Source organism: Rhinolophus sinicus, linkage group LG10 (genome assembly GCF_036562045.2).
Source record: "Rhinolophus sinicus isolate RSC01 linkage group LG10, ASM3656204v1, whole genome shotgun sequence".
Taxonomy (NCBI): domain Eukaryota; kingdom Metazoa; phylum Chordata; class Mammalia; order Chiroptera; family Rhinolophidae; genus Rhinolophus; species Rhinolophus sinicus.
The window spans coordinates 108,312,958-108,339,071 of record NC_133759.1 but is presented as its reverse complement, the minus strand read 5'-3'; the positions used below and the strand labels follow the sequence as shown (position 1 = coordinate 108,339,071).

General features: G+C 56.7%; 1 protein-coding gene across 8 annotated transcripts in view; it reads right to left on the bottom strand.

Moving 5' to 3' along the window:
* Positions 1-260: 260 nt before the first annotated feature.
* TNRC18 (trinucleotide repeat containing 18) overlaps positions 261-26,114 on the bottom strand; it is a 75,614-nt gene continuing 49,760 nt past the window's right edge. For all 8 annotated transcript variants that reach the window (XM_019753620.2, XM_074313972.1, XM_074313969.1 and 5 more), the window contains 14 exons: positions 24,945-25,217; positions 20,152-20,403; positions 15,632-16,062; positions 12,585-12,737; positions 11,985-12,126; positions 10,641-10,758; positions 10,095-10,170; positions 9,905-10,013; positions 7,846-7,962; positions 6,968-7,132; positions 5,353-6,596; positions 2,239-2,475; positions 2,083-2,157; positions 261-1,767 (listed from right to left, as the gene is read on the bottom strand). In XM_019753620.2, the coding sequence (XP_019609179.2) occupies positions 1,561-1,767; positions 2,083-2,157; positions 2,239-2,475; positions 5,353-6,596; positions 6,968-7,132; positions 7,846-7,962; positions 9,905-10,013; positions 10,095-10,170; positions 10,641-10,758; positions 11,985-12,126; positions 12,585-12,737; positions 15,632-16,062; positions 20,152-20,403; positions 24,945-25,217 (3,599 nt within the window). In that variant the 3' untranslated portion in view covers positions 261-1,560. The remainder of the gene's footprint in view (positions 1,768-2,082; positions 2,158-2,238; positions 2,476-5,352; positions 6,597-6,967; positions 7,133-7,845; positions 7,963-9,904; positions 10,014-10,094; positions 10,171-10,640; positions 10,759-11,984; positions 12,127-12,584; positions 12,738-15,631; positions 16,063-20,151; positions 20,404-24,944; positions 25,218-26,114) is intronic.

Here is a 26,114-nt window from a genome sequence, read left to right as displayed (position 1 = left end):
TGCACTTGGGACAGGATCTATATACCTTGGGTGCCCAGTGCAGTAGACTCGCTCTGCGGACCCATCGGAAACACGGCTGGTGCAACCCACAAGCTTTTCCTTCCCTTTCATTTAAATTAGCTCGAATTTAAGTAGCCACATATGGCCAGTGGCACCCAGCTTCTGTGCTGGGAAATGTCAGCAGCCCCCACTCCACCCACCCACATTCTGACACCATGCCCACCGCAGCCCCTGAAATGAACCACTCCAGACAACAGTACTTTCCAATTATAGCTTTTTCTTTTCTTTTTATGAAAAAGATCACACAGAATTCGCCAACAAACAAAATTCCAAAAGAAACTAAAAAAAAAAAAAAAAAAAAGGAAAACAATAATTCCCCCAAAAAACAAAACCGAAGTCTGGCTTTTCCTTCCCTTAAGATTGTCTGGACGAGGCCTCCCATCTCTCTGGAGGGCTCGGGGCTGGTAAGTGCTTTCGTGAGCAGAGGGCCCACAGCGCTCGGCAGGCCCTCGTCTCGGCCTCTGCTCTCCCTAACTCTTTCTCCATCTGGGGGTGAGTACAGTACACCTGGGCCAGGGCGGCGGGCGGGTGGGGTGTGCTTGGGACAAGGGGGGCCCGTGAAGCTGGGTGCTAGACACTCACAATCTAACAGGAAATAAAAAATAATATTCTGCACGTCAGAATGTGTTCGCTTTTTTTTATAATTTCATAGCTATTTTTCACAGTTTTAAAAAGTTTATATTTATATATATTTATATATATTTATCTTTATATATATAATTAAAAAGTTGACTCCATTTAAAGGCGTATGATACAGGGAGAAGTGTCTTGGTACAATAAAACTGTACAGGTTAAGAACTGCCGCCTCCCTCCGGGCGTGGCCGGGACGAGGATTTCAGCACCATTGGGGTTGTCTGTAGTGTGAGGGTCTGGACCGTGTGGGCGGGCCCTGGCCAGGGCCTCAGGGCACGCAGTCCCCTCCACCTGGCACATGGCTGATGCTGCCGGGCTCCCCTCACCTGGCTCTGTTCCCCAAGTCCAGGCCATCCTGAGAGGGCAGAGGCTGGGCCCCTGGCAGGTGCCCATGAGGCTGGTGGGCATCGGGCCATCCCAGTCCTGTGGCGGGCGGCTTAGGGTGGGCTCCATGCTGAGGGGGCCGGGCACTGGGATCCCAGGGAGGACCCACAAGCAGCAGGAACCCCAGAGCAAGCGTCAGTTTGGTTCCTCAGAAAACTCCTCTGTCCGCATCAGCCAGGAGGCATGAGTCCGGGGGCACAGCCTGCCCAAGTGCTTACAAGGTGCTGGAGGGGAGGCTTGAGGGGGCCGGGCAGAGCCATACCCTGATAGCTGAGAGGAGCTCCCTTCTTGGGAGGCACCGAGGGAGTTGGAAAGGGGGGCTAGAGACGTGTGCACATGTGTGCACACACGTGCATGCATACAGGGCACACACATGTACACACTCACGTGCCAGGGCGTCCACGGGCACACTTGCATGCACACAACCAACGCACGGCCCCGAAGCCGTGGCAGTGATGCGGAGGCCCCGACAGCCGCAGGCGCTCAGCAGAGTACGGGCACACCGTCGGTGGAGAAGATCATGCCCGTGGTGGGCTCGTAGGTGCCAGCGAGGTAGTACAGGCCCTCGCTGTCCTGGTGCTTCTTGGTCTTCAGCATCTGCTCGTACTGCTCCAGGCCCACCACCAGGCACTTGTGAGACACAGTCTGCACGTCGTTCTCGTCCACGTGGGAGGACTGGTACAGGGCACGCTGCAGACGGGCAGGTGGGCAGTGTCAGGGCTGGGCAGGCAGGCAGGGAGAGGGGACCCCGCTTCCGGCCCAGAGGACGAGGGAAGTTGGGGGCAGAGACCCAGAGACGCAGAGAGGGTCTGAGGACAAGGGTGGGCAGAGACTGAGAGAGAGAGACTGAGGGAGACCCAGGGACAGAGACACAGACTATGACAGGTCAAGAGACAGACTGAGAGACAGGAGACAGAGACCAAAAGAGACAGAGCCCGGGCGACAGCAGCTCAGAGCCCCTGCAGGCTGCATGGGGAGGGCTTGAGGAGCCCACAGCCCTCCTACCTCCATGAAGTCCTTCCTCTGGCTGGAGGCCCGCAGGGCGGCTGGGAGGCCACGGCCAGACTTCTGGTCCCAGTGCTGTGTGCACAGGGAGGGCAGTGGTGAGCCCAGGCCAGCCTCTACCTCCCGCTGTGCCCACCCAGCTGGCCGCAGGCTCACCTGGCCCTCATGGAGGCGCTTGCCCGGGCTGGTCTCCTCGGGGTGGTAGAACCACTTGACACGCACCACCATGTTGCTGCCCCAGGACTCCCACATGCTCTGGATGCGGCCGATGTAGGGCAGGTTGGGGCGGCCGGCCGACAGGAACACTGCGCAGTCCCCGATGCGGATCATCTCCTTGCCGCGCACGATGGCCTTGTAGAAGAGTTTGCGGGCCTTGCCTTTCATGCCGCGGCGCTGTGGGGCAAGGTGGGACAGGCGGGGCAGGTCAGGGCGAGGCCCGCAGCCCCTCCCCAAACTGGGGTGGAGGGGCTCTGCAGGGTGCGGGGTGGGAGACAGGGAGCTCCCGCAGCTCTAATGGGGTGCCCTCTGTCATCCCTTTGGCATACAGAGTGTCCAAGGGAACTTATTTAAACGAAGCGTGCTGCTGCTAAGAGGGTGACAACTGCCCACTCTATAGCAGTGCTGGCAAATGGTGCCCAGAGCCCCGCAGGCACCCACGTCCTCTGTGGACCCAACCGTATCCTGGCTCCTCTCACTGGTCCTGACACCAGCCTTCGAGGCACTGCCGGCCCCCGGCTGACCCCCAATTTCCAGACAGGAACAGTGAGGCGCAAGGAAACGTGGGTGGTGAAGCTCTGGACAGAGCACGGTCACTCGGCCAGCACAGCTTCTCACAAGCAGGGAGGTGGCCCCCCACCCTGGGGTCACAGAGCTCAGTCACTCCCTGCGCAGCTTCAGGCCGAGTCATCCCCTCCCACCAGCAGCCTGAGCAGGGGTGAGACTGGGGTGTGGGCTGTCCCTGGAACACCACCAACCCGCAGGCATGGCCGACTCCCTCCAGGTGGCTCAAAGACAATTTTTTTTTCCCCTAAATCAGACAAACCTATATGCTAATTTCCTCCCTTATCTAGCGGTCCTTTTTCTACTTTCAGTTTACTGGATCCCTGGTGGTGACCATCTTTTTGATGTCCCTGTCACTCATTTCTTGTGTTCTATAAACAGCTCAAGTTCTTTTCAGCTCAAGGCATGGTGTGAGTCAACTCAAGGTGAGATGGTCAGCTAAGACTTCTAAACTGAATCGCTTTGACCTGTTATGTTTGGGGCATCCAGTGGCTAACACCCCTTCCTACACACCCCTCTCCTTGGTCCCTGGGGCTCCCCAGTGGGGCCGATCCCACCCCTGTGGCAGGCACAAGGCTTGGTCTAGCCAATCTGAACACCCCGTCCCCCTCTTGGCCTTTGTAATGAGCTCGGGGGTGGGCTCAGGACCCAAGCCAGACATTCCACCAACTTCAGCTTGAACCCCTGGGAGAAAGACACGTCCTTCCTCCTGTCACTTCTAAGCTGGTAGAACGCAGGCTGAAGGCTACTAGGGCTTCCTGTCCCCGAGGGAAGGAAGAGAGAAACAGACTGAAGTCTGGAGCATGGACTTGAGAGTGTGTCTGCAGACACCCTTCAAGCCCCGCCTAGATCCAGCTGTACCAACGCCAGTCACCCCTGGACTTTTTCTGTTCGAGGCCAGCAAGCTTGGCCCTGTGCTCTGTAGCAGTAAGAGCAGTGAAACTAAGTGACACTAACAAAGGAACCTGCAAATGACTGATGCTAAAATAAGGAATAGGCCAGTCACAGTGAAGGCAGGACAGTGAAGACGTGCCTGTCCTTGGCTCAGAAGCTGTCACTCCTGGACAGTCCGTGGGATCAGAGCTCCAGGGAGCCTTTAATGTCTAGGTGCGGCTATCAGAATCTACACACTCCCGTCTGCTGTCCCTTTCAGCCAAGGGCCAGCCATCAGGCAGATAACCTGTGCCCTGCAGGGTCGCAGGAGCAGGTCTGGGGCCCCAGATTCCAGTTAGTGCCTAAGGACAGCAAGAGCTGAAGAGGGGCAAAGGGGGGGGAGCCTCCTGACTTCTTGCTCTGCACCCCTTGCCCAGCAGAAAGGGAAATCCCGTTCTAAACTGCCTCTAGGTGACAGGGTGGGGGGAGGGTGGCTAAAAGGCTGCTGCTAAGACAGAAACCCGCAGGCTGGAGTCTTGATTCAGAACATTCCCCAACTTCTCCAGCCAGCTGACTCACCCCGGGGAGCAGATGCAAATATGCCAGGACTTCCCAAGTTCTTATCTTAAGAGGTGCCTTGGAGAGCCTGCCAGCTCACCAGCGTCACTCCCAGCCCTCACTCTGCCCATCTGTTCTGGCAGGACTCAGCTTTGGAGAGGCAGACCCGCCAGTGTCAGGTGTGGCCTCAGAGGACCCTGGACCAGGGAGCTGGATGCTGTGTCCAAACCTGGCCGGTGGCACCCATGGACAAGCAGCCTCTGGACAGGAGACGGCGCTTCCTGACCAGGGTCATGGGATGGGCTGTTGACCACGGGGGCCATTCCCCTTCTGCTCATGGAAGCTTCATGTGTGCAGCTGTGTGCATGTGTGTAGTGCAATGGGAATGTATGTGTGAGTATGTGTATGCCCATAAGTCTGTGCACGTGTGTACTGCGCGTGTATGTGTGTGCTACATGTCCGTGTATGCAGATGGTAGGCAGGCACAGGGCAGGCAGGGGGTGCTCCTTGTGGAGGACCAACTGCCCTCTACTATCGGGGTGGCCGTGACCCAGAACCGGCCGACCAGAACGCTCGGCCTTCTGGGCCACACTGATTAGCTCGGGGGTGGGCACGTGATCCAGCCAAGCACGGGACAACCCTGGCGGCCGGCAGGCAAATAAGGGAAAGAAGTGCCTTTTGCTGGGACTGCTAAACTGGCCAGCCGGAAGCCTTGCGCCTTCTGCCGCATGGAGTTAAAAGAGTAGCTGAGAATGCGCTAAATGCCAAGAGAATCAGGCTGTTTAGCCAACAGGCTTTGAGAGACCCTGTTGCATGTGGCGAGACACCTGCTAAGGGGTCTGTGTTGGTCCTTGCACGTTTGCTGGGTTGGGTTCGCAGAGGGGTGGGTCTGGGTCCCAGGGACTAGGGGGCGGTGCTGAGACTCAGTGTACCTATCTATGAAATGAGTCACCCCTATGCTGCCCCCAACCCTCCACTGTGGGGCTGCTGGGGAGGACAGGAGGGAAGGAAAGGGCCGGCACAGAGCAGAGACTTCTGCAGACCCCGCGCCCTGGCTACCTGGGTGGGCTTCCCGAACCACTTCCAGAGCTGTCGGGCGGGCAGGAAGGCGGCGATCTTGGGCCGGTTCTCCACGGACGGCAGGCGCTGCCGCTTGGCCAGCTCCTTGGTGGTGGGGAGGTGGACGCCTTCTCTCTTTTTGGGTCGGCTCTTGGCCCCAGCCCCAGCCCCGGCCTGAGCCTTGGGCTGCAGGGGCTGTGGGGGCTGCGGTGGGGGGGCCTGGGGCTGGGGGGCCGGTGCCTTCTTGCTGGGGGAGTGGGCCGAGGAGAGCGCCTTGCCAGCCTGCTTGGGCGCCTTGCTGGGGAGGACTGCCGGGGCCGAGGGACCGGCCACGGAGCCAGGCGCTGCGTCCTCATCAGAGCTGCAGGAAGAATCATCTGTGGTAGAGGACGACGACGAGGACGAGGAGGAGGACGAGGAGGAGGACGAGGAGGAGGAAGACGAGGAAGAGGACGAGGAAGAGGACGACGACGATGACGAGGATGAGGACGAGGACGATGAGGACGAGGACGAGGACGAGGACGAGGACGACGCCCTCGAGCTGGAGGCGGTGCAGCCCCGGCCCCCGCCGGCCTGGCCTTCCTCCTCCCCGTCTGTCTCTGAGCTGCTGCTGCTGCCACTGTCACTGCTGCCGCCGCTCCCCGACTCCTCGGCCCCGTCCTGCTCGGCCTGGCCCTTGTCTGGGCTCTTGGAGTTGCCTGAGTCCTCAAACATGAGCCCGGCCCCGGGCTCCTGGGCCAGGTGGCCGTCCCCGGCCTTGGGCCGGGCCGCCTTGGGCTCCTGCCAGCCCCCAGCCCCGGGGTCCTCCCGCAGAAGCAGGGCCTCCTTGGCCTTCTTGCTTTTGGGTGATGTGACGCCCTCGTGGTCCAGCTTGACGAGCAGCTCAGCCTCCTCCCCGGGCCTCCGGGTGCCCTTGCTGGCTGGCTCCTCGGCAGCCCGAGCCTTCTTGGGCTTAGGGCGGGTGGCGGGCATGGTGATGGGCATGGTAACAAGGGGGGCGGGGGCCAGGGCTGGGGCGGGCGCCGGCAGCTCGCCGAAGGGCTCGGGAGCGGGGCAGCTGGCGAAGGTGGATGGGGCTGGGCTGGGCTGGGGCGGCGCTGGGCGAGCTTTGGGGGTTTTGGCCCGTTTGTCCACAGGTTCTGGGGGGCTCTTCTTGGAACTTGGGGTGCTGATGGGCTCTAGAGCCAGAGGGGCACTGGGGATCTCATCTGTTGAGCCCCCTTCCTCCAGGACAGCAGCTCTGTCTAGAAGAGAGAAGGAAGAAGCAAAGGTGGGGCAGGGCCAGGGCTTCCTGAGCCAGAAAGCCCGTCACAGCCCCGCTCAGCACCCTCTCTGGGCCTCAGTCCCACGTATGTGGACCCCAAAGTGGTCTTCAGTAGCCTGGGCCCTTAGACCGGAGCACTTTTCTCTGAGTTCTGGAGAAAACACACCCTGGCTGAGTCGCATCTAGACCTCTGACAGATCTGCCTCCTGAGCCTCAGTTTCCTTATCTGTCAAATGGTCTGAAGAGCAGCACAGTCCCCACCAAGGTGGGGAGACCAGAGCACATAGCGGGCCCTGCCCACGCCCGCCCCTACCCTTGAGCCTCAGTGAGGCAGGGCTCAGGCCAACGTACCACCCTTGGCTTTGGTGCTAGGTTTCCGCCCGCGTCCTCGTGCCTTGGCACCGGGCTCCTCGGACCCTGGCGCACCCCCATCTTTGCCGTCCCCGGTGTCTTTGCTGGTCTTCCGGCTGCGGCGCTTGGCACTTGGCACCAGGAGGGCTGGGGATGGCTCAGCACCTGCAGCAGGACAGACAGGGGTCGGGCCCTGGCCTCTACTCTCCCAGCCTCCCAGGCAGGGCTGAGGAGGCACCGAGGACACTGCATAGCTGACGCTGCTCGGCCGGATGGACGGCGGCAGGGACAGTGCTCAGGTGTCTGCACACACAAGAAGCCCAATGGGGGATCCTCCAATCAACGGACTGGGCGGGGATGAGCAAAGACACTGACTTGTGTGGTTTTGCTGATCCACTTGGAGGGTGCTACAAACCATGGAGGTTCCGGACCCCTGGACATCAGGCAGCCCTGGGTTGGAGTCCTGGCTCTGGCTCTACCTAGTTGTGGGACCCTGGATAAGCCATTCCCCCTCTTAGAACCTGAGTTTCGCATTGGTTGGTCAAAGGGGATGGTATTTCCAGACACAAGGACTGAGGCAAGAACTCAGCGCTATCACGGACAGAGTGTGAAACTGTCAATAATTACTGAGCAGCCTCCCACACCTGGGCTGCCTGGCTTGTGGCTGCCCTCATGCGCCTCAGGACACAGAAGCTGGGGGCCCCTGACATCCCCTTTCCCAAGCCTGTTCTGGGAGCCCCTGCCCATGGTTTCTGCCATTTCCATCCCCGCTGGGTGCGAGTGGTCCAAATCGCAGACAGGACCTAGAGGTGGGGTCGGAAGGGAGCTGGGCGAGGGCCCGGGGGTCGGCCTGGCCAGGGTGCAGGCCCAGCACTCACACTGGATCTTATAGTCGGGAGGCAGGAGGCGGATGTGTGAGAGGGGTATCCTCCCCGTGTCTCCATCGTCGAACTCCACGGTGATGAGGTCCCCGTCATCCTCGAGGCCCAGCAAGCCTGTTGGAAGACGAGCAGGGTCAGGGGAGGCCCGGGGCCAGCAGGCAGCTGGTGGTACAGAATGTGGGCCTCAGAGCCATGCAGTCCCAGGGGGAGCACTGGCTCCCCTGACTTCCAGGGACACAGGTCTGTGTACACTCACTCCCAAGACCCTCCCCAAAGTAACATAAAGGAACAGCAAGGACGGTCAAGCACAAAGGGGTGGGCAGGTAGATGGCAGCTGGTGACAGTGCCACCATTTTGGAGGAGGACATCTGCATGGACTAGCAGCAAGAGACTGTGGTCTCGGCTTTCCCTGCTCTGTCAGGGGCCTGGAAGGAGGCGATGCCTCCCCCGCAAAACAGTCCTGCCTGCCACTGTCACAAGGCCCTCCCCATGCACAGAGCGGCTGGTCCCCTTGCTGAGGACTGAAAGGATGGCCTCTAACATAAGACAGACACATAACTGAGAGGTAAGGGAGCTCAAAGAAGGAACACAGAATCCACAAAGAGGAGGGGAAGGGGAACACAGAAAGAAAGGGAGGTAAAGGAATCTAAAACAGAATCAAAGTATCCTCGCAGAATGGGAAGCCGGACGGCTCAATTGGTTAGAGCACGAGCTCTGAACAACAGGGCTGTCAGTTCGATTCCCACATGGGCCAGTGAGCTGCGCCCTCCACAACTAGAGTGAAGGACAATGACTTGGAGCTGATGGGCCCTGGAGAAACACACTGTTCCCCAATATTCTCCAATAAAATTAATAAAAAAAAAAAGATGTCCTTGCAGAAATTAAAAAACGATGTGTCCGCGAAACAGAAAGTTACTTTTAAAAAGAAATATTTAGAGAATAAGAAAAAACTCTTAGGAATTTTTAAAACGAGAGCACTGAACTTCTCAGACAACACTGGAAGCTAAAGTGGAAAAATGACTGTGAAAATTATTTCCAACCTAGAATTTATACTCAGCTCAATTATCTCTAAAGACTAGGACAGATGAGAGATTTGGGGCACGTACGTACTTCAGGATTTACTTCCCACGAGCCTTTCTCAGAAGCTACAGAAAGAGCCTGCAGTGAAACGAGGGGCTGAGACAAGGAAGGGAAAGAGGGGATGCAACACAGGACAGAAGAATGGAACTCTCAGAACGATGGCAAGGGGCAGTCCCAAGGGTGACACCCACGAGGCAGGCCTGGAAAACAGCTGCCCACCATGGTTCTGGGGGACAGAAAGCTCTGGGACACTTGAACCAACATGAACTTTTACTGTAGTAAGAGGACTTCAGGTAGCCAAGGGATGGCCTATATTTGGCATGAGTTTTGTTTGTTTTTTGATGTAACAAACATCCCTATTCCCACCTCCTGGATATACTAGTTTTGCAGTAGCTAAGGAGTCCACTGTTTGAGTACCTGCCGTTTTTGCCGGACATCCATCCTACGTCTTCTGGGCTACCTGTTATTTTTGTCTGCCCAGCTTCCAATCTCTCTTATTCTGCTAACAATGCCCCAACTTTCCTGGGGAACCACCTTCCCAGCTCCCTCTGGCCTCGCGTAAAATTAGAAAGCCAACCTCACTCATTAGCTTCAGAGCCCACAGTGATCAGTGACCCAAGCCAGATCAGTTGGACTCCATCCTGGGACTTATATTTGAAAAGTGAGCTGTTCTCTGATGATAGGATTTAAGATGGTGAAAGATGGTCCACAAGGGGCTGGGTATGAAGCCAGCACAGGTGAGAGCACTGTAGACAGACCCTGAAGGCCTGAGTTCTAATGACACCGTGTGAACAGTACCCGGATCCAACCCACCGACAGGCCCTATATAACTTTTCAGTTATATGAGCCAATACAATTCTTTATGCTTAAGCCAGTTAGGTTGGGTTCATGGACCAAAGGATTCCATGCTGATATGTTAGGAAATGGGGGTTGGGGGGGTTGCTGGGGAAGGTGTCGGGGGCGGGGAGTGTCCCACCTCGGACCACGGTGCCCGGGTAGAGGCACCGGTACTGCTGGCTCCAATAGGCTGCGATCCTGGTCCCTTGTGGCAAGAAGCGCGTGGAGGCCGGCCTCACGTCGATGATCTGGGAAGGCAAAAGACTGAGCACCAGGCAGTGACCAGGGCCTGCCGGCTCCCCATCCTCCCTGCCTCCCCTCCCCCTCACCGCCTCCTGCAGCAGCTGCTCCAGGCAGTAGATGTGGGGCCGGTTCCCACGTTCGCCCTCCACCACCACTCGGTATCTGCAAGGCCAAGGCAAGAGTGGCGTGAGGTGGCAGAGGCTGGGCTGCCCCACAGCGACCCCTGTGCCCAGCCTCCCGGCCCACCAGTGCCAGCTCTACCTTCCAGACCACCAACACGGGATGTCGGCACTCAAGGGTTACTGACTTGCTGTATAAACTTGGGGCCAAGTCTCTCCCCTCTGGGCCTCAGTTTCCTCATCTGTACAACTAGGTGTTGCAGACCCTAGAGGCCAGCATGCTATCTCCTGACCCTTCCCACTGAGCCCTCAGGGACCCCCTCAGAGCGGACAGCCTTCCGGAGTCCTCTGAACCTACAGGAACCCTGCCAGGCAGGCACCATTCACCCAGTTCTATGGGGAGGGGGCCACCTACCCAGAGGACCCATAAGGCACCCTGGGTGCAGGACTGGACGAAGCCTGTGGGCTCTGGGCCTGGGGCTGCGCCCCACCCGGCCCCCAGCCCCCACTCACATGTCTGGCGAGTGCACCGTCTGCACATGCCCAGCGTACAGCAGCTTGTCGTCCATGGGGATGAGCACACGCAAGCCGTCTTTCAGCTCGTCCTTGTCGATGATGCAGGAGCGTGGGGCTGCAGGAGGGGGGCAGCATGGCGGGGCTAGAGCTGGGGCCGCAGGGGACCTCCTTCCCTCCCTCCTGGCACCTCCCTTCTCCCAGGCCTGCCCTTCTGAGAACAGGTGCCTGGGAGAGCCTGCATGGCACATGGGTGCTCGTGCGTGTGGCAAGACCGGCCTTGTGCAGGGACACGCATGCATGTAGCAGTGTGCACACACGGGGGTCCACGTCTGGAAAGATCCCAGGTGGGTGTGAACTGGGTAACAGCCGACACATGCTGCCCCTCCCCCATCCCAAAGACCACTACCCTCGGAGGCCGGCATGAGGCTCTGGGTCAACAGTGCCCACTGCTGCCACCTCAGCCACACCTGTGGGACTTAGCCACCCTGGAATGCTGTTTGTTCTGGTGGAAACCAACCCCCACAGCCAAACTTCCCATCAAAAGGCCTGGAGAGACCTCATCCGTCTCTACTCTCCCTCTCGAGCTCCTGGCAGCATGGCCCTGAGACCACGCCTGGCTAGCCCACCGGTCCGGGGGATGGATGGCCATGGAGCAGAGCGGCCCATGCATCAGCGGAACCCTAGCCATCCCGTTAACGTGGGAGCAAGCCCAGCTGAGGTCAGCCCTGCCGCCCAGCTGACCCACCTACCCCACCAATACCCGTGGCACCCTTTCCCTCCTCACCTGCCCTCTCACCTACTCTTCCCTCCTCGTGCATTCACACCCGTCCCCATCCACCTCTCTGCTGCCCCCAGCATAACTGGATCCTGGGCAATGGCCTCCCAAGCAGACTCCCTGCCCACCCTGAAGCCCCTCCAGTTCATTCTATACACAGCAGTCAGAGAGCTTGCTTCAAAATCAATGTGACCACATGGATCTCCCACTTAAAACCTCTGACAGCTTCTTGTTTTCCTTAGACAAAAGACTAAACTCCTCACCAAGGCCCTCAAGAGTCTGCGTGATCTGCCTCTGACCCGTCCCCAGCCCAAGGCAGTCTCTCCCTAACCCGGCCCAGCTTACTAAGCCAAAGACAAATTGGCCTCTGTCAATTTAGCCCAGGGACTACGTCTCACCCAGCCTCAGGGCCTTTGCACACGCCATTTCCCCATCACTGTCCCTCTCATTGCCCACTCCCCTGTGCTAGCTCAGCCCCTGCCCATCTCAGACCACGGTGACTTCCCCAGGGGAACTCCTGCGGCCCACATCCAGGCCTGAGCCCACACACCATCGCAGGCACACACCTGGTGTTAGTGGCCGCTCCACAGCTGCACCACGTGGCAGGTGCTCATCCTCGGAGAAGCTGGAGTCTTGGTTGGGTTCAAAGTCCTCCTCAGCAGCCATACTCTCCATCAGTTTGCTCACAGCTCCCCCTTTCCCCCGGTTCTGGGGACAGAACACAGCAGACCAATGGCTTAAGACATGGCAAGTACTTCCTACCTGGCTAGGGACCCTCCTTGGAAACCCAGGGTCCGTGAGGCCATAGTGGGCGTCGGCCACATGTGCAGTGGGGGGTCCGAGCTGGGTTCACCCCGGAGGCCCGAGGGAGGACAAGGTGGGCTCATCACGCTCCTGGCCAGGGCCTGCACATGCTCAGTACTGTACTTATATTCGTCACCATGGCAGGTGCCTTGGTTCCCTCCTTGGAGAAACTGAGGCAGAACCTCTAGCTACACCCAATGCATTTAAGGAAAAATAGTGTGGCCAGAGGCTAGCCAGCATGGTGGGGGGGTCATACCCAGCCGCAAACCATCTGCCAACTAGATGAAGAAATCCACCCAAGCCTGGGGGACCCTGTGGGGACCCTATAGGGACCCGACTCATTTGGGCGCGGCGAGCCTCACCTCCTTCTTCACCTCCTTCCCTTTGGCCTTGGCCTTGCTCCTCTTGGCAGAGGCCGGGGAGCTGGTGTGAGGGGCCCGGGCCTCCGGGGGTAGGGTGGGCGCACGGGGTGGGGGCAGCGCGGCTCCTGATCCCGCCTCCTTCCCCTTCTTCTTCTAGGGAGGAAGCAACAGAGGTGCCATCAGAGGCGAGCAGGCCTGGCCTCCGAGTCCTCCCGAGAACACCCCTCCCTCCCTCCCTCCTCCCCCACACAACGACTTTTAGTTTCAATCTTGTTTTATTATGACTACATATTACTTGTAAAAAAGAAAAAGAAAAAGGCAACACCTAAGTGTATATAAAGCATGTCTGTGTGTGAGTCCCTCTCCAATGATCCTATTGACTGCAACACAGTGTGCCCTTCCAGAACCTTCCACATGCACATACAAACATGTGAACATGAAAGCTGTACAGACACATCTGTGCACGCACAGTATTTTTCTAAACACGGTATTTGTTTGAAACACATGGGAATTTACTGAAAGTCCCACTTTGCAACTTTGTGCCCCCCGGGGTGTCTGATCTACACAGAGGGAGCCTCTTTTGTTACTTTCAATAGCTGCCCAATGTGCCACACGGAACCACAGTTCATTCAACCACCCCCCAGTGGTGCCTCCATTTTTTTGCTCTTCCAAACGATGTCACCAAAACAGACAGTACCGGTTCGTTCTGCAGGCATGTTGCCAGAAGGAGCATTTAAAACCATTCGGCTGCTGCCTGACTTGCTTCCAGAAGGCGAGGGCAGTGCCACATCCATCCCAGCTCGAAGCCCCCAGTGTGTGACACGGGGCAGCTCCCCCTGGCTGGTGGAAGGGAAACCAGTCCAAGGGCATGGGGACCGTGCACGGCTTCACTGAACAAAGAACTGGGAACAACCTAGATGTCCAGCAACCGGTTAGAGATGCTGGTGCATCAAGAGATACAGCTCCAGCTTTTATTACGCAGGCGAGAGTCCTGTTCCAAGGCAGAGGCACGGTCGTGGGCCAACGGGAATGATGAGACTTTTTGCAAAAAAGCAGGCTTGAACTGCAGTCAGTGTGATCCAGAGGTGATGGGTAGTGGGCCGTGGGGGTGAGGGGGGGTCACTTTCTGCTTTTAAAAGAGACATGCCTACAATGAAACGACCAAGTCAAGGGACCAGAGCAGGTGGAAGATGAAGAAACAGAAAAAGATAACACTGGGCAAATGTTACCATGACAACAGCAGAAGTCGCAGCTTCCATATCACATGAGTGAAATGCAAAGCAAACAGCGTTAAAAGGGACAAAATAGGAAGTGTTCTAGGGATAAAAGGTACTCAGTTTAATCCCCATTTGGGGCGAATACACATATGTATATGGATATACATACACATTATGTTTTCTTGTGTCTGATGTATGTTTTAATCCTGTTCTCATGTCTGAAATCAGATGGCATCTTGGGGGTCGCCTACATCCCTTGGAATTTCCTGGGTCTTAGGAGCGTCTTTTGTTCTAATGAGGTGACTGTTGGTCCTTCGGAGAGGAGAGTTAGTGATCAATCATGCCTACGTGCTGAAGCCTCCATAAAAACCCCTCAACGATGGGGTCTGGAGAGCCCCCAGGTTGGTGAACACAGGCCTGTGCTCAGAGGGTGGCACGCTGGAGAGGGCATGGCAGCTCTGGCTCCTGCCCCCAGACCCTGCCCTGTCTATTCCACTGGCTCTTCCTGAGTTGTGTCCTTTATAGTAAACCGGTTAATTTAAGTAAAGTGTTTTCCCAAGTTTTGTTGAGTCATTCTAGTGACTATCAAACCTGAGGAGGAGGTCATGGGAGCCCCGATTTATAGCCAGTTGGTCAAAGTGCAGGAGGCCTTGACTTGTGACTGGCCTCTGAAGGGAGGGGCAGTCTCATGGGGCTGAAAGCCCTTCCCCTGTGGTCTTTCCAGGAGCTGGTGTGAAACATGTTGGGAGTAGAGGGAACAAACTCTCCTTTATAAATAAAGTATACGTGGTAAAGTGTTTAGAACATGCCTGGGCCCCACCACGGGTCACCCGGTACGGTGGTCATCATTATCATTATTATTAAATATTCCAGCACCTTCTCTCCAAGGCCCACAAAAACCTTCAGCAAACAAGAGGTGAGCACAAATCAAGGTACCTGTGGGTAACATTCAAATGCGGCCCCTTCCTCAGCACCACCCGTTATCAGGAAAGCAATGCCGATAAAAGGGAACAGGAAAGCTCATCCCTTTTTGTGACTTTCTCTAGAATGTCACGTCATTTGAGGTTGATCCTCCATTAAGGACATGGGGTGGAGAGGCCTGAGGCAGAGACCACCGTCAAGAGCTGGCTGTGAGGTTTGAATGCAACTACCCAAAGGAGGAGCAACTGGCCACTAGCTTCCTAATGGCCAGTGCAAAAAGGGTAATAGGTGTAATCATCACAGAGTTCTCCAAGCAAGTTTTCTCAACCTGGGTGTGTCTATGAAAGAATTTGGGGAAGGGAGAAAAGAAAACTCATCTCTACTCTCACCAACCTCTGAAGAAATGAGGCTTTCCTTCAGGTGTGAGTGGAGGCCACAAATCACAATAGGAACAGCAGTGCTTATGACTTTGTCACCAACAGAAATCACTGTCATGTAGCACATGACAGTTACCGCAGAGACATTAAAATATCACTTGTGCTCATCACTTCAAATTGATGGCACTCACGATGCCCGCTGCGGGCTCCTTATCAGAGACATGCACGAAGCAGCGCTCGGAAGTGTGGCATTCCAGTATTCCGATAACTGCATTTCAGTGTCACTGTTGTCCTTTGGGGTCTGTGCACTTCACTCATGTTTAGAATTCTGAGACAAGAGGCAGAAGGGCCTCGGTAAGGGAGGGGAGGCCCGGCTCTTCCTGACAGGAGGTCTGAACGCCCCTCCGGGCAGCACTGACCCCAGGGCCCTGTGGTGGACACTGGAGCCTCCTCCCCAGGCTGGAGGAGCCGAGCATGGCGTTTGGAAGGGCACGCCCCTCCCCGCGGAGCCACCCCTGCTCAGAGCCCCTACCTTCCTGGGGTCCTTTCTGTCCTTGGCACGGCCGGCTTCTTTCCGCGGGCTCAGCGGGCCGCTCTTGGTGCAACGGCCCGACTTGGTGGGCACGGGCGCTGCGCTGCTGGGCGCGGGGGCGGCGGCGGAGGCGTCGTGCAGGAAGATGCGCTCGCTGCGCCGCCGAGCCCACAGGTCGTCGTCACTGGCCTCTGGCCCCGCCTCCAAGCCGGGCTCCCGGGGTCCCCGAGGCTTGCGGGCCTTGCGCCCCTTCTCCGCCGCCAGCTTGGCCTTGTCGGGCCCGGTGGGGCCAGAGCCCCGGGCGCCGGGCACGGGAGCAGCCAGGGAGGGGCCTGGCTCCCCCAGCCCCTTCTTCGGCCGCAGCAGCCCTGCAGGTGACCGCTTCCGCACCTTGACCTCACTCTCCGAGTCAGTGTAGTCGAACTCCGTGCCTGGACGTGGAAAGAGGGAGGGGGCTGTGGACAGGGGCTCGTGGGGCTCCCACTTCCCACCCACCCAGCCGCCCTGGCCACCAGCACAAGGTCACACAGGGGACCCCGCTGCCTGTGGGAGCCTTCTCCCCATTTCCAGGGGAGGATCCTGAGGTCCAGAAGAGGAGACTCACCTGGCCACATGCCTGTGAGTGGCCGGTCTTGCCGGGCCCCACTCTTGTCCCCAACCTGCCGTGGCCCCCCAGACTCTGCTCCCTACCCTCTCCCCAAGGATATCATCTGGAAGGTGGAGACTCCTGCCTGGGCCTCAGAGCTTCTCCTCTGCCTCCTGCGTGCCCCGTGGGAATCCCAGAAGCCAGGTGAGCAGGAAGGGCCCACACCTATGGGGCAGCAGCTCTAAGCAAGGTGGGTGGGAAAACCCAGCTGAAATCCCCCAGCCCCAGGGCTTCTCCTCTGCTGCCTGGTGCTGTCTCAGAGCTGGGAGGTCCCTGGCACCTGCTCCCCTTTACAGGGGGGAGCCTCACTTAAACCTACACCACCCTGGGGCCCAGCCCCTCCTCTAGCCCTGAGACCCACCCCTTCGCTTCCGACAGCCAATGGGCCAGCTTCCTTCTGCCACAGGGCAGCCCTGACCCAAACCCTCAAGGCAGGCCTGGGCCCTGAACACACAACATCTGACTGCAGGGCTAGTGAGCTCACCAACACCCAGCTGCCTCCCATCTTTTCAAACCTCCAGGCCTTTGCTTCTGGTCCCTCTGCCCGGAGCACCACCTGACCTCTACCTGGAGAACTGCAGCCTCCTTTCTGAGAAGACGCACTCGTCACCCTGGGGAGTCCTCTGTCCACACCTCCCTCACCACAGGCACACATCACACTGGAGGGCTCCCATCCATCCCACTCCACCTGCTTTCCCCAGGAAGCAGATCCCCCGAGTTCTCCCGGAGCCCCCAATGTTGTGCAGCTCAGAGCCTGTCCCAGAGCTGGTGGCCAGGGAAAGCATCTAAATGGGGGGTAAGATGGCACTTCTCCCTGGGGATGGGGGCTTTAAGATTTATTCCTCCTCCAGGCAGACCCCAGGGACGAGATATGTGTGACAGCCCCTGGGATCACCACCCCAGAGGAGGACTTGCCCTGAGTCCCACTGCACATGAGTCGAGAAGCCAGGGCCAAACCCCAGGCCTCCTGACCCCTGGGCAGCCAGCAGCCTGCCCACAAGGGCTCCTGTGGGAGGCCAGGCCCCGTGGCCCTGACAGATGCAGCCGCAGTAACAGGCACAGGGAAGGCGGAGGGGGCACACTCCGTGGGAAGGAGACTCTTGCAAAGCTTAATGATCCCATTAATTAATCTTTTGTTAACGGACTTCCCGCTGCACAGGGAGGCAGCTGGGGGCTTTCATGGCTGATTAGAGTGTGGGCCATAAAACGGAGGCTGCAGAGTTCTACTGTGAGGATAAGGGAATGAGACCCCACCTGATGACAGCCCTCCTGCAGAAAACCACCAGAAAATCCAGATGCACAGAAAACTCTGCAGTGCACTGCGTAGGGAGGGGCTCTGGAGAGTGGACATACGCTTGGAAGAGGGCAGGATGGAGCTACACGAGTAAGATTGGGTTGGAGGATAAATACTTATGAGACCAATGGGGCAGCATGAACGGTGCCTGGGACAGAGGAAGTGGTCTCTGTGAGGGCGATGAGGGGGTGAGGGTGGACAAGATGAAGCTGAAAGACAGGGAAGGATTTGCCCAGGCCTCACCCAGCCATCAGTGCTGGAGCAGGGAGCAGAACCCACATCCTGACCAGCATCCTGTGCTCCTGCCTCCGCCCCAAAAATAAGGCAGTAAAGGAGGAACACAGGAACAGCAACGATAAAAATAGACAAAAAATAAAAAACAAAAGGGTAAGACACAAAAGATGCAAAGTCAACGGATGAGGAAGACATACCATGCAAACAGTAACCAAAAGAGAGCTGGACTGGCCATGCTGATATTGGACAAAACAGACTTAAAGATAAAAATTGTTACTGGAGACATAAAAGGACATTTTGAAATGACTAAACAGTTCACCCATCAGGAAGACATAACAATTATAAAGGTATAAAAGAATATACATCATGACCAAGTGGGATTTATCCCAGGAGTGCGAGGTTGGTCAGTATAATAAACCATATCGATAGAATAAAGGACAAAAACACACTAACACCTCAACAGACAGAAAAAGAAAGAAGACAGTCCATGTTCACAGATAGGGAGATATGATATGATCAAGAGGTCAGCTCTCCTCAACTTAATCTATAAATTCAACGCAATGTCCATCAAAATCCCAACAAGCTGTCTCGTGGATAGCAACATACTAATTCTAAAGTTTACATGGAGAGGAAGCAAGAGACCCAGAATCGCCAGCGCAATACTGACGGAAAAGAACTAAGTCAGGGGACTAACACCACCACCTGGACTTCAAGACTTACTATAAAGCTACAGTAATCAGGATGGTGCGGTATTGGCAAAAGAACAGGCAAGCAGGTCAATGGAAAAGAATAGAGAGCCCAGAAATAGACGCCCATAAATATAGTTAAATGATCTTTGACAAAGGAGCAAAGGCAACACAATGGAGCAAAAGATAGTCTTTTCAACAAATGGTGCTGGAACAACTGGGCAGTCACAGGCAAAAGAAGAAAAAAAAAGAACCTAGACACAGACCTTACTCCCTTCACAAAAATTAACTCAAAATTGATCACAGGCCTGTATGTGAAATGCAAAACTACAAAACTTCTAGAAAATAACAAAGGAGAAAAAAATAGATGACCTTAGTTTTGCAGGGAAATTTTAGATACAACACGAAAGGCACAATCCATGCAAGAAAGAACTGATAAACTGGACTTCATTAAAATTAAAAATTTCAGCTTTGCAAAAATCACCGTCACGAGAATGAAAGGACAAGCCATAGACAGGGAGAAAATATTTGCAAGACACATCTGACAAAGGACTGTTATCCAAAACATACCCCAAACGCTTTAAACTCAACATTAAGAAAACAAATAACCGGATTAAAAAAGGGGCCCAAAACCTCCACAGACACTTCATGGGAGGTACGCAGATGGCAAATAATCATGCGAAAAGATGTTCCACATCTTATGTCATCAGGGAAATGCAAATTACAACAACGAAATACTACTACACACCTATCAGAAGAGCTGAAATCCAAAACACTAACACCAGTGCTGGCGAGGACGTGGACAGCAGGAATCTCAGTAACTGCCGGTGGGGACGCAAATGATGCAGCCACTTTGGAGAGTTTGGTGTTTTCTTAGAAAACTAAACACACTCTTACCATATGATCCAGCAACCATACTCCCTGGTATTTACCCAAAGGAGCTGAAAACTTACGTCCACTCAAAACCTGCATTCAGTTGTTGACAGCAGTATTTATAATTGCCCAAACTTGGATGCCACCAGGATGTCCTGGGGGGCCCTTCAGTAGGTAGATGGATAAACAGACTGCGGTCTATCCAGACAGTGGAATATTACTGACTGCTAAAAAGAAGTAAGCTATCGAGCCATGAAAAGTGGGATGGCAAGCCTGGCTAAGGGAGACACAGCACCTGAGAACCCCCACTTCAGGCCCAGCCCCAGGCTGCAGCTCTGTGTGGCCTGTTCCCTCTGCCTGCACCTGTTGCTCCCGTGTGCTTGGCCGGCTCCCACTCGGTAGCTCCCACTTAGCCATCTCTCTCATGGGTCAGCCTGCGTGTCACCAACCTGCAGTGGACTCCTTGACTCCCCAAGCTGGGTCAGGGACCTCTCTTGGGCTCCTGCACCCCCCAGGGTGCAGATTTGAGGCCTCTGCTTCCCAGAATAGCCCGACATCGGGCACCTGAAGGGGCAGGCAGGTCAGGCCATGTTTGTTTGAAGGTTACTCTGCATAGTCTTGGAGACCCCTCCTTGGGCACAGCAGGCCAGGGCCCATATCACCAGCTCTCTGTTCAGTGCGGGGCCAGCTCCCAGCTCTGCTCCCACCCTTCTCTGAGCCTCAGTTTCCTCACCTGCAGGATGGGGCAGTGGAGCCACCTCCCAGAAGCACACCTGCCAGTACTTACCCATCAGGCTCTGCCGTTCCTCTTTCTTCCGGGCCTTCTGCTTCGCCTCCAGCTGCACCACTGACAGGGAAGGCCCCACTGTGGGGCTGGGGAGGGCGCTGGCTGCAAAGCGGGCCAGCAGGCCCAGACCGCTCTCCTCCAGGCCTGGTGACAGGGCCCGCTCCCGGGCCCCTAGCCTATAGCTGCCGTCGGCCTCATCCTCTTCTTCCTCCAGCTCATCTTCCTCGTCCTCGTCCTCCTCGGAGCTCTCATCTGGCGTGCAGAAAACAGGAGGCGAGTCAGAGCCTTGGCCGGGCGTGTACCGCCCCCCCCCACCCTCCCCTAGGCTGGAGCGCCAGCCTAGCTCCTCACCAGCTGGGGATGGATCCTGCCTCCTCCAGAACCAGCCCACGAACCCCCCGATGGCCCAGGACCCCATCAAAGCGAGCCCACGCCTTGGGCATCCTGGACAGCCCAGAGGTGAGCAACGGCTTTGGGAATCACAGTGGGTTTCTGTCAGGGGGACACCAACATGCACCTGTGCTGTGGGGAGGGGGACACACAGACAGGACTGGAGACAGCTCTCTCTACGGTCTCACGAGCACACACACCCCGACACACAACATGAAGGCTGAGGAAGGAGCAAGGAGAGGAGAGAAGGAAAGAGACGGCTGAGGGAGGGAGGAGAGGGCCTGGGCGCTCAGGTTGGGTTCCAGGCATAGGCGCCTAGGGGAGGTTTTGGCAGCTGGAGGCCTGTGGGCTGATGGCAGGAGAAGGTGGAGTCTGGTCTCTTCTTGGGGGAGAGGGGAGGGGACACACACGGTTGAAGCACCTAGCAGTCTCTGGGGTCCAAAGTTGGCACCTAGTAACACCCTCTCTCTGGGGCACCTGGGGCAAGTCCCTGGCCCTCCCAGAACCCTATTTTCTCATCTGTGGCACAGCGTTACCCTCTCAGCCCACCCCCAGCTAAGGGAGGGTCCAAACAAGATCTCACATACGTAGGAGAGAGCGCTTTGCAGGAGTGAAGAGGATTAAACATGCACAGAGCCACCCTGTTCTGTGAAAAGAAACCGCTGTCCCCACCACTGAGGAAGCCACAGGCTGGCTATGCCTCTGGACCTGTGGGGAGCGGGAAACGGTAAGGGCTGGCTGACCCACTCTGCACCAGGAGGTCCAGGCCCGGGGCTCAAGCCTCAGGCAGCACAACAGGACTCGAACCCAGGGCTAGCTGGCTGTCCTGTCGCCCACGATCTAGTGGAAACAGACTCTAAAGAAGCCCCACCTGTCTCTTGTTGGTGACTAGAGACGTGCCTCTCCCCAGCACCTGGCCCTGCCACTCCAGTCACAGGGACGAAGGTGGGACGGGTGGCGGTGCTGGCGGAGAGAGCAGGGAGGACCGTGCTCCTACATATGAACCAAGCCCTCCACCAAGAGAGTCAGTCTATAGGTACAGGCTTGCTCTGACCTTCCCAGAGAGGAGGCCACCTAAGCCCACAAGGGCTGGCCGGCAGGATAGCATCAGGGGCTGCATCTGCCCATGAGACGTCACAGCCAAGGAGCCCAAGGGTGCCTGTCTACCCAGAGCATTGGAAATGTGAAGGTGGCTCTGGGGGCCGATGACTAAGGCTGGGCCAGGCAAGGCTGGAGAGAGATGTGACCAGGACGGGGACGGTCTGGGCTCGGGGAGGAGACAGACGGCCAACTCCACGTTCTCCTGCCAATGCCCCAAGCTGCCTGGTTGCTTAAGTGCAAAATCCGTGGCCAAAAGTGGTGGCCGGGGTGCCAATGAGAGTAGAGGCTCTTTCTGTCCACCCACTTATCACAAGGAACCCGGTTTCTGCTGAGTGACCCCTTGGTGAGGGAAGCAGTGATGAGCTTAAGGAATCTCTAAAGGGAGTCGAGAGAGGAAGGAGGCAGAGAGAGGGGGTTATTAAGGGGAGAGAAGAGGAGGCCCGGCCCCCAGAGCGATGGATGAAGCGGGATGGCGGCCAGCGGGGCAGGCGGGCGGGCGGGCAGGCGGGCGGGCGGCAGGCAGGCAATGCACACTTGCGATCCATTCACACTGCGGACGTCACATGGTCCGTCTCCGCCCCAGTGGGCCACAGCGGCAAAGCAGGCTAAGTGTAGGCAGACTTTCGACAGCACCTGGGTCCCCTGCATCAGGACCCCTGGGGTCGGCCAATTTGAGCAGGGTGGCGGGCGGGGGCTGGCTGGGGTAGGGGCACAGGGTTGGACGTGTGGCCAGCTTTCCCTTCTAGAGATAGCCTTCCCGGGGCTACTCAGGTGTGGAGACTTCCAGAACTCTCTCCCACCCAGGAGGATTGCTGGGTTTCTGGATGTCAGAATGTCCGCATCAGATCCCAGAAAACCAGCAGCAGCCCCACCCCAGCACCCTGAGATGGAAGAGTGTTTGAAGGCAAAAGCCAAAAAAAGGGGGTACGCCTGCCACAAAGTGCAACCGCAGATTATCTTGGTCTCCCAGGACCCTCCCACCTCCCACTCCGAGCCTGACAAGCCCGCCCCAGCTGCCTCCCACGGTGGCTTGGCAGCTCTGCCAGGCCAGGGTCCGCAGGGCAGGGGGAGCAGGGGCGGGGGGCGGTCTGAGGACCAAGAAAGCCTTTCTGGAGTTGTCCACACCTGAGGCAACAGAGCTTGCCAAGGGCAGGGGGAGAAAAAGTCCCAACAAAGAAACCCAAGGAAATGCAGAGGAACTTCTATACAAAAACTCTTGGCTCAGTATGTGGGGTTGGCTGTTGTAATTCGGTTTGGTTTGATTTTCCAAAACCCGATCGGTAAGTGCCAAAGCGACCCGCTGCTGCCATAGCCGATGGGGGCAGCCCCGAGGAGGGGAGGTGCAGGGGGACACAAAGAAAAGGTGTGCCTACCTAGGGACCAGCGAGCCAGGCTCCACCCCAGCTCAGTGACCCGCTGCGCCGTCTGCCCTACTCCCAGCCTTCACTTTGCGTCCAAGTGCAGCGTGAGAGCAAATGCAAGAGACCAAAACAGACATTCAAAGCATCATGGGTAGGGGTCAAGGGTGAAGGTATGGTCAAGCTGCTGGGAGGAGAAAGCAGACACACTAGAAAAGCCAAGCCAATTAGGTGTTTTAGTATCAGATGTCAGTAAGGCCCTATTACCCAAATATCCCTTCTGAGACCTGACCAACTGTCTGTGTGCAGTGGGGGCCCTTTCTCTTACCCCCTGCACTACCCTATCTGGACTCTGTCCACTGCTGCTTCCAGCCCTTGTGTGAGGGCCCCCCACTCCCTCTGCCCACTAGGGCAAATGACCCCTTGCTAGGCGATCTGGGGGACTGCCTGCTTCTCTACGGGGTCTGAGCTGAGGAAGGAAAGCCCCAAAATTTGGAAGCTGGAACCCTGTCTTTAAGGGGAAGGGGAGGAAAGTGGGCAGGAGACATGGGGGTCCAGCCCAAGGGAGCGGAGGGGAGGACGGCAAACCAGCCAAACTGGTCCTCGAAAGCCTGGGATAGGGGAGGCCTCGGGAAACCAGGCTGGCTGGCCATCTGCCCAGGAGAACATGAGCCCCACAGGCACCCGGCTCTCTGCTGTGCCATCTCTTAGTCACCCAATATGGATCTCGGCCATCAGGAAGGGATGTGTGGAAGGCAGAAGGCAGACCAGGAACGTGACAGCAAGGCTGGAATTGGGGTAGCGTTCCTGTCCAGGTGGCCCCTGGCATGCCTGGGCTTCACTCAGGGAGCACAGGGATCTTGGCTCTCTGCAAAGGGTCCACTTTGAAGCAAATCCTAAACCAGGGCAGGAAACATTTTAGGATCTGCTGGCCAGGGGTCACTGAATTGGACCCTCTTTTTATAAATGAGGCAAATGAGGCCCCGGGCTGAGCTGAGGCAGCCTGGGCCTCTGGACTCACGGGCCAGGGCTCTCTGCCAGCACTGTGCTTTGCCCCTCAACTCGCCAATGGAGCCCATGCTTTCAAATCTCACAACTGAATCGGGGGCAGCAAATGGTCTTGACCCTGCACTGCCTACACGCCCTTCAAAACAGAAATGTGTGTTAGAAACAACGTGTTTGTAAATACTTTTAAAGCACTATTGCATAGGAATAGAGCATTAAGAAAATAAAAGACAAACAGGCAACTAAAAAAAAAAAGAAAAAAAAAGATGATGCTGGAGGTGAAAGCAGTTGACTTTAAACCTGAAAAATGAAATGCATGCCAACAGCTCCCAGGGATATTTGAATAATAGAGAAAAGCAGCAGACGGCATTATCCCATCTCTACCCCTTCTGGGGTGGGGGTGGGGGGGAGGGGAAGGAGGAACAAAATGAGAGAAGCGGCAACCTGATGGTCTAGTCAGGACACAGCAAGAGAGACAAGGCACACGGGTTTAGTTAAAAATGAACTCGATTTGTTTAATAAAGCTTGGTATTACCAAAATCGCGGTACAAACATCAAGTCACACGCCCACACGACAGAATTCCATTTACAAAACGTCCCTCGGGAGGCCCCTGCCGAGAGACCCCCCCACCCCGGCCTGCGGTCTGGGGGGCAGAGGAGTTAAGAAGTTGGGTGGGGGCAGAGTGGGGAGAGTGGAGGAAAGTGAAGACTAAAACCAGTCCGTATAAAAGCTCAAAAAGAGCTGGTATTATCACAATGATACAGGTACAAATAAAACCCAAATTCAAAGGCGGATACAGCAGGCTACGCTGCCAAGAACCAAGACGGCCGCCCCAGCGGCGCCATCGCTCCTGTGCGCTCGCACGCGCTCGCTCTCTCGCTCTCACTCACTCTCTCGCTATAAAACATGGAAGGTATTGTGTGTTTGGAGCTAGTAACCTTGGTCAAACGAGTCCTCCGAAGAATCGCTGAAGGAGGAACGGGCCTCGACCTCTTGAAGCAGCAAACAAAATGGCTGCTTCCTGCTGGCGGCCGGCTTGGGTTTCAGAGTCCGGGCGGCCGCCAGGCCCCTCTTGGTCAGCTTGGGGCCCCCAGCCGGCTTGCTGTTCTTTGCCACCATGCCACAGAGGATGGGAGATGCCAGTTTGGAGCTGGAGGGGCCCTGGGCAGACCACTCGTTCAGGAGCTCTTCTTCTTCCTCTGAGTCGGTATCTGCAGTCAAAGTAGTTTTTAATAAAGATAAGTCATAGACTGGGGGAGGGAAGAGGCTGGTGTCTGTCTTTCCTTATTAACTGGTTATGAGAACACCCTGGTACGTGCCACAACAGAGAGGTCCAAATGCCTGCTGACCGTGGAAGAAGCCGTAAAGTCACATACACCTCCTCCTGCCAGGCCGGCACCTCTCGTGTCTTACCTGGGAGGCCTCCCAGCCGTGGGCATCACACAGCTCCTCTTTCCTGGGCTTGGACCCAGGCCCTGTCTAGGCTGACTGCTGCCGGTATCACCCACCACACAGCTGCCTGGGCAAACAGCCTTTCTAAGCCCTGGGGAGGGAGGAGCCCTGCTCTCAGGAAGGTCTCTGCCCTGGTCATAGAGGTCACTGCTGGGCCCCCCTCTATCCCACAGGGCTGCACTCAGCCTGGGATCCTTCTGGGGAGGGACAAGGCCTAGGAGGGGAAGGGCTCAGGTAAAGCTCTTCTCCCCCAAAACACCAGCTTCCAACGGTGTGCTGAGCTGCCATGTGCAGACTCAATTGTGTACACTTCGTCCCAACTCCACACTCAGCTATGTCACAAAGACAGCTTGAAATAGGTCACGGCGCAGTAGTTATACCAAGAAAACTGGCAAATGACGTTACAACTCGGGGCTTCCCCAGCTGTGTGTCTGCCTATTCGAGGCGAGTTATCAGCGCACTGCTGCTGGCTTCCCACAAGTCTCGGCCTGACTACATGGGTGAAGCCTGGGTTCTCAAGCTTTCCTGGGGGAGATCAAGGATCACCCAGCTTTGGGAAGAGCGGCTGTCAAGTGGGCACAACTCTGGCCCTTTCCAACCTACCCCAAACATATTCACACTGTTCTGATCAGTTTTACATATGGAGAGTGTCAGCC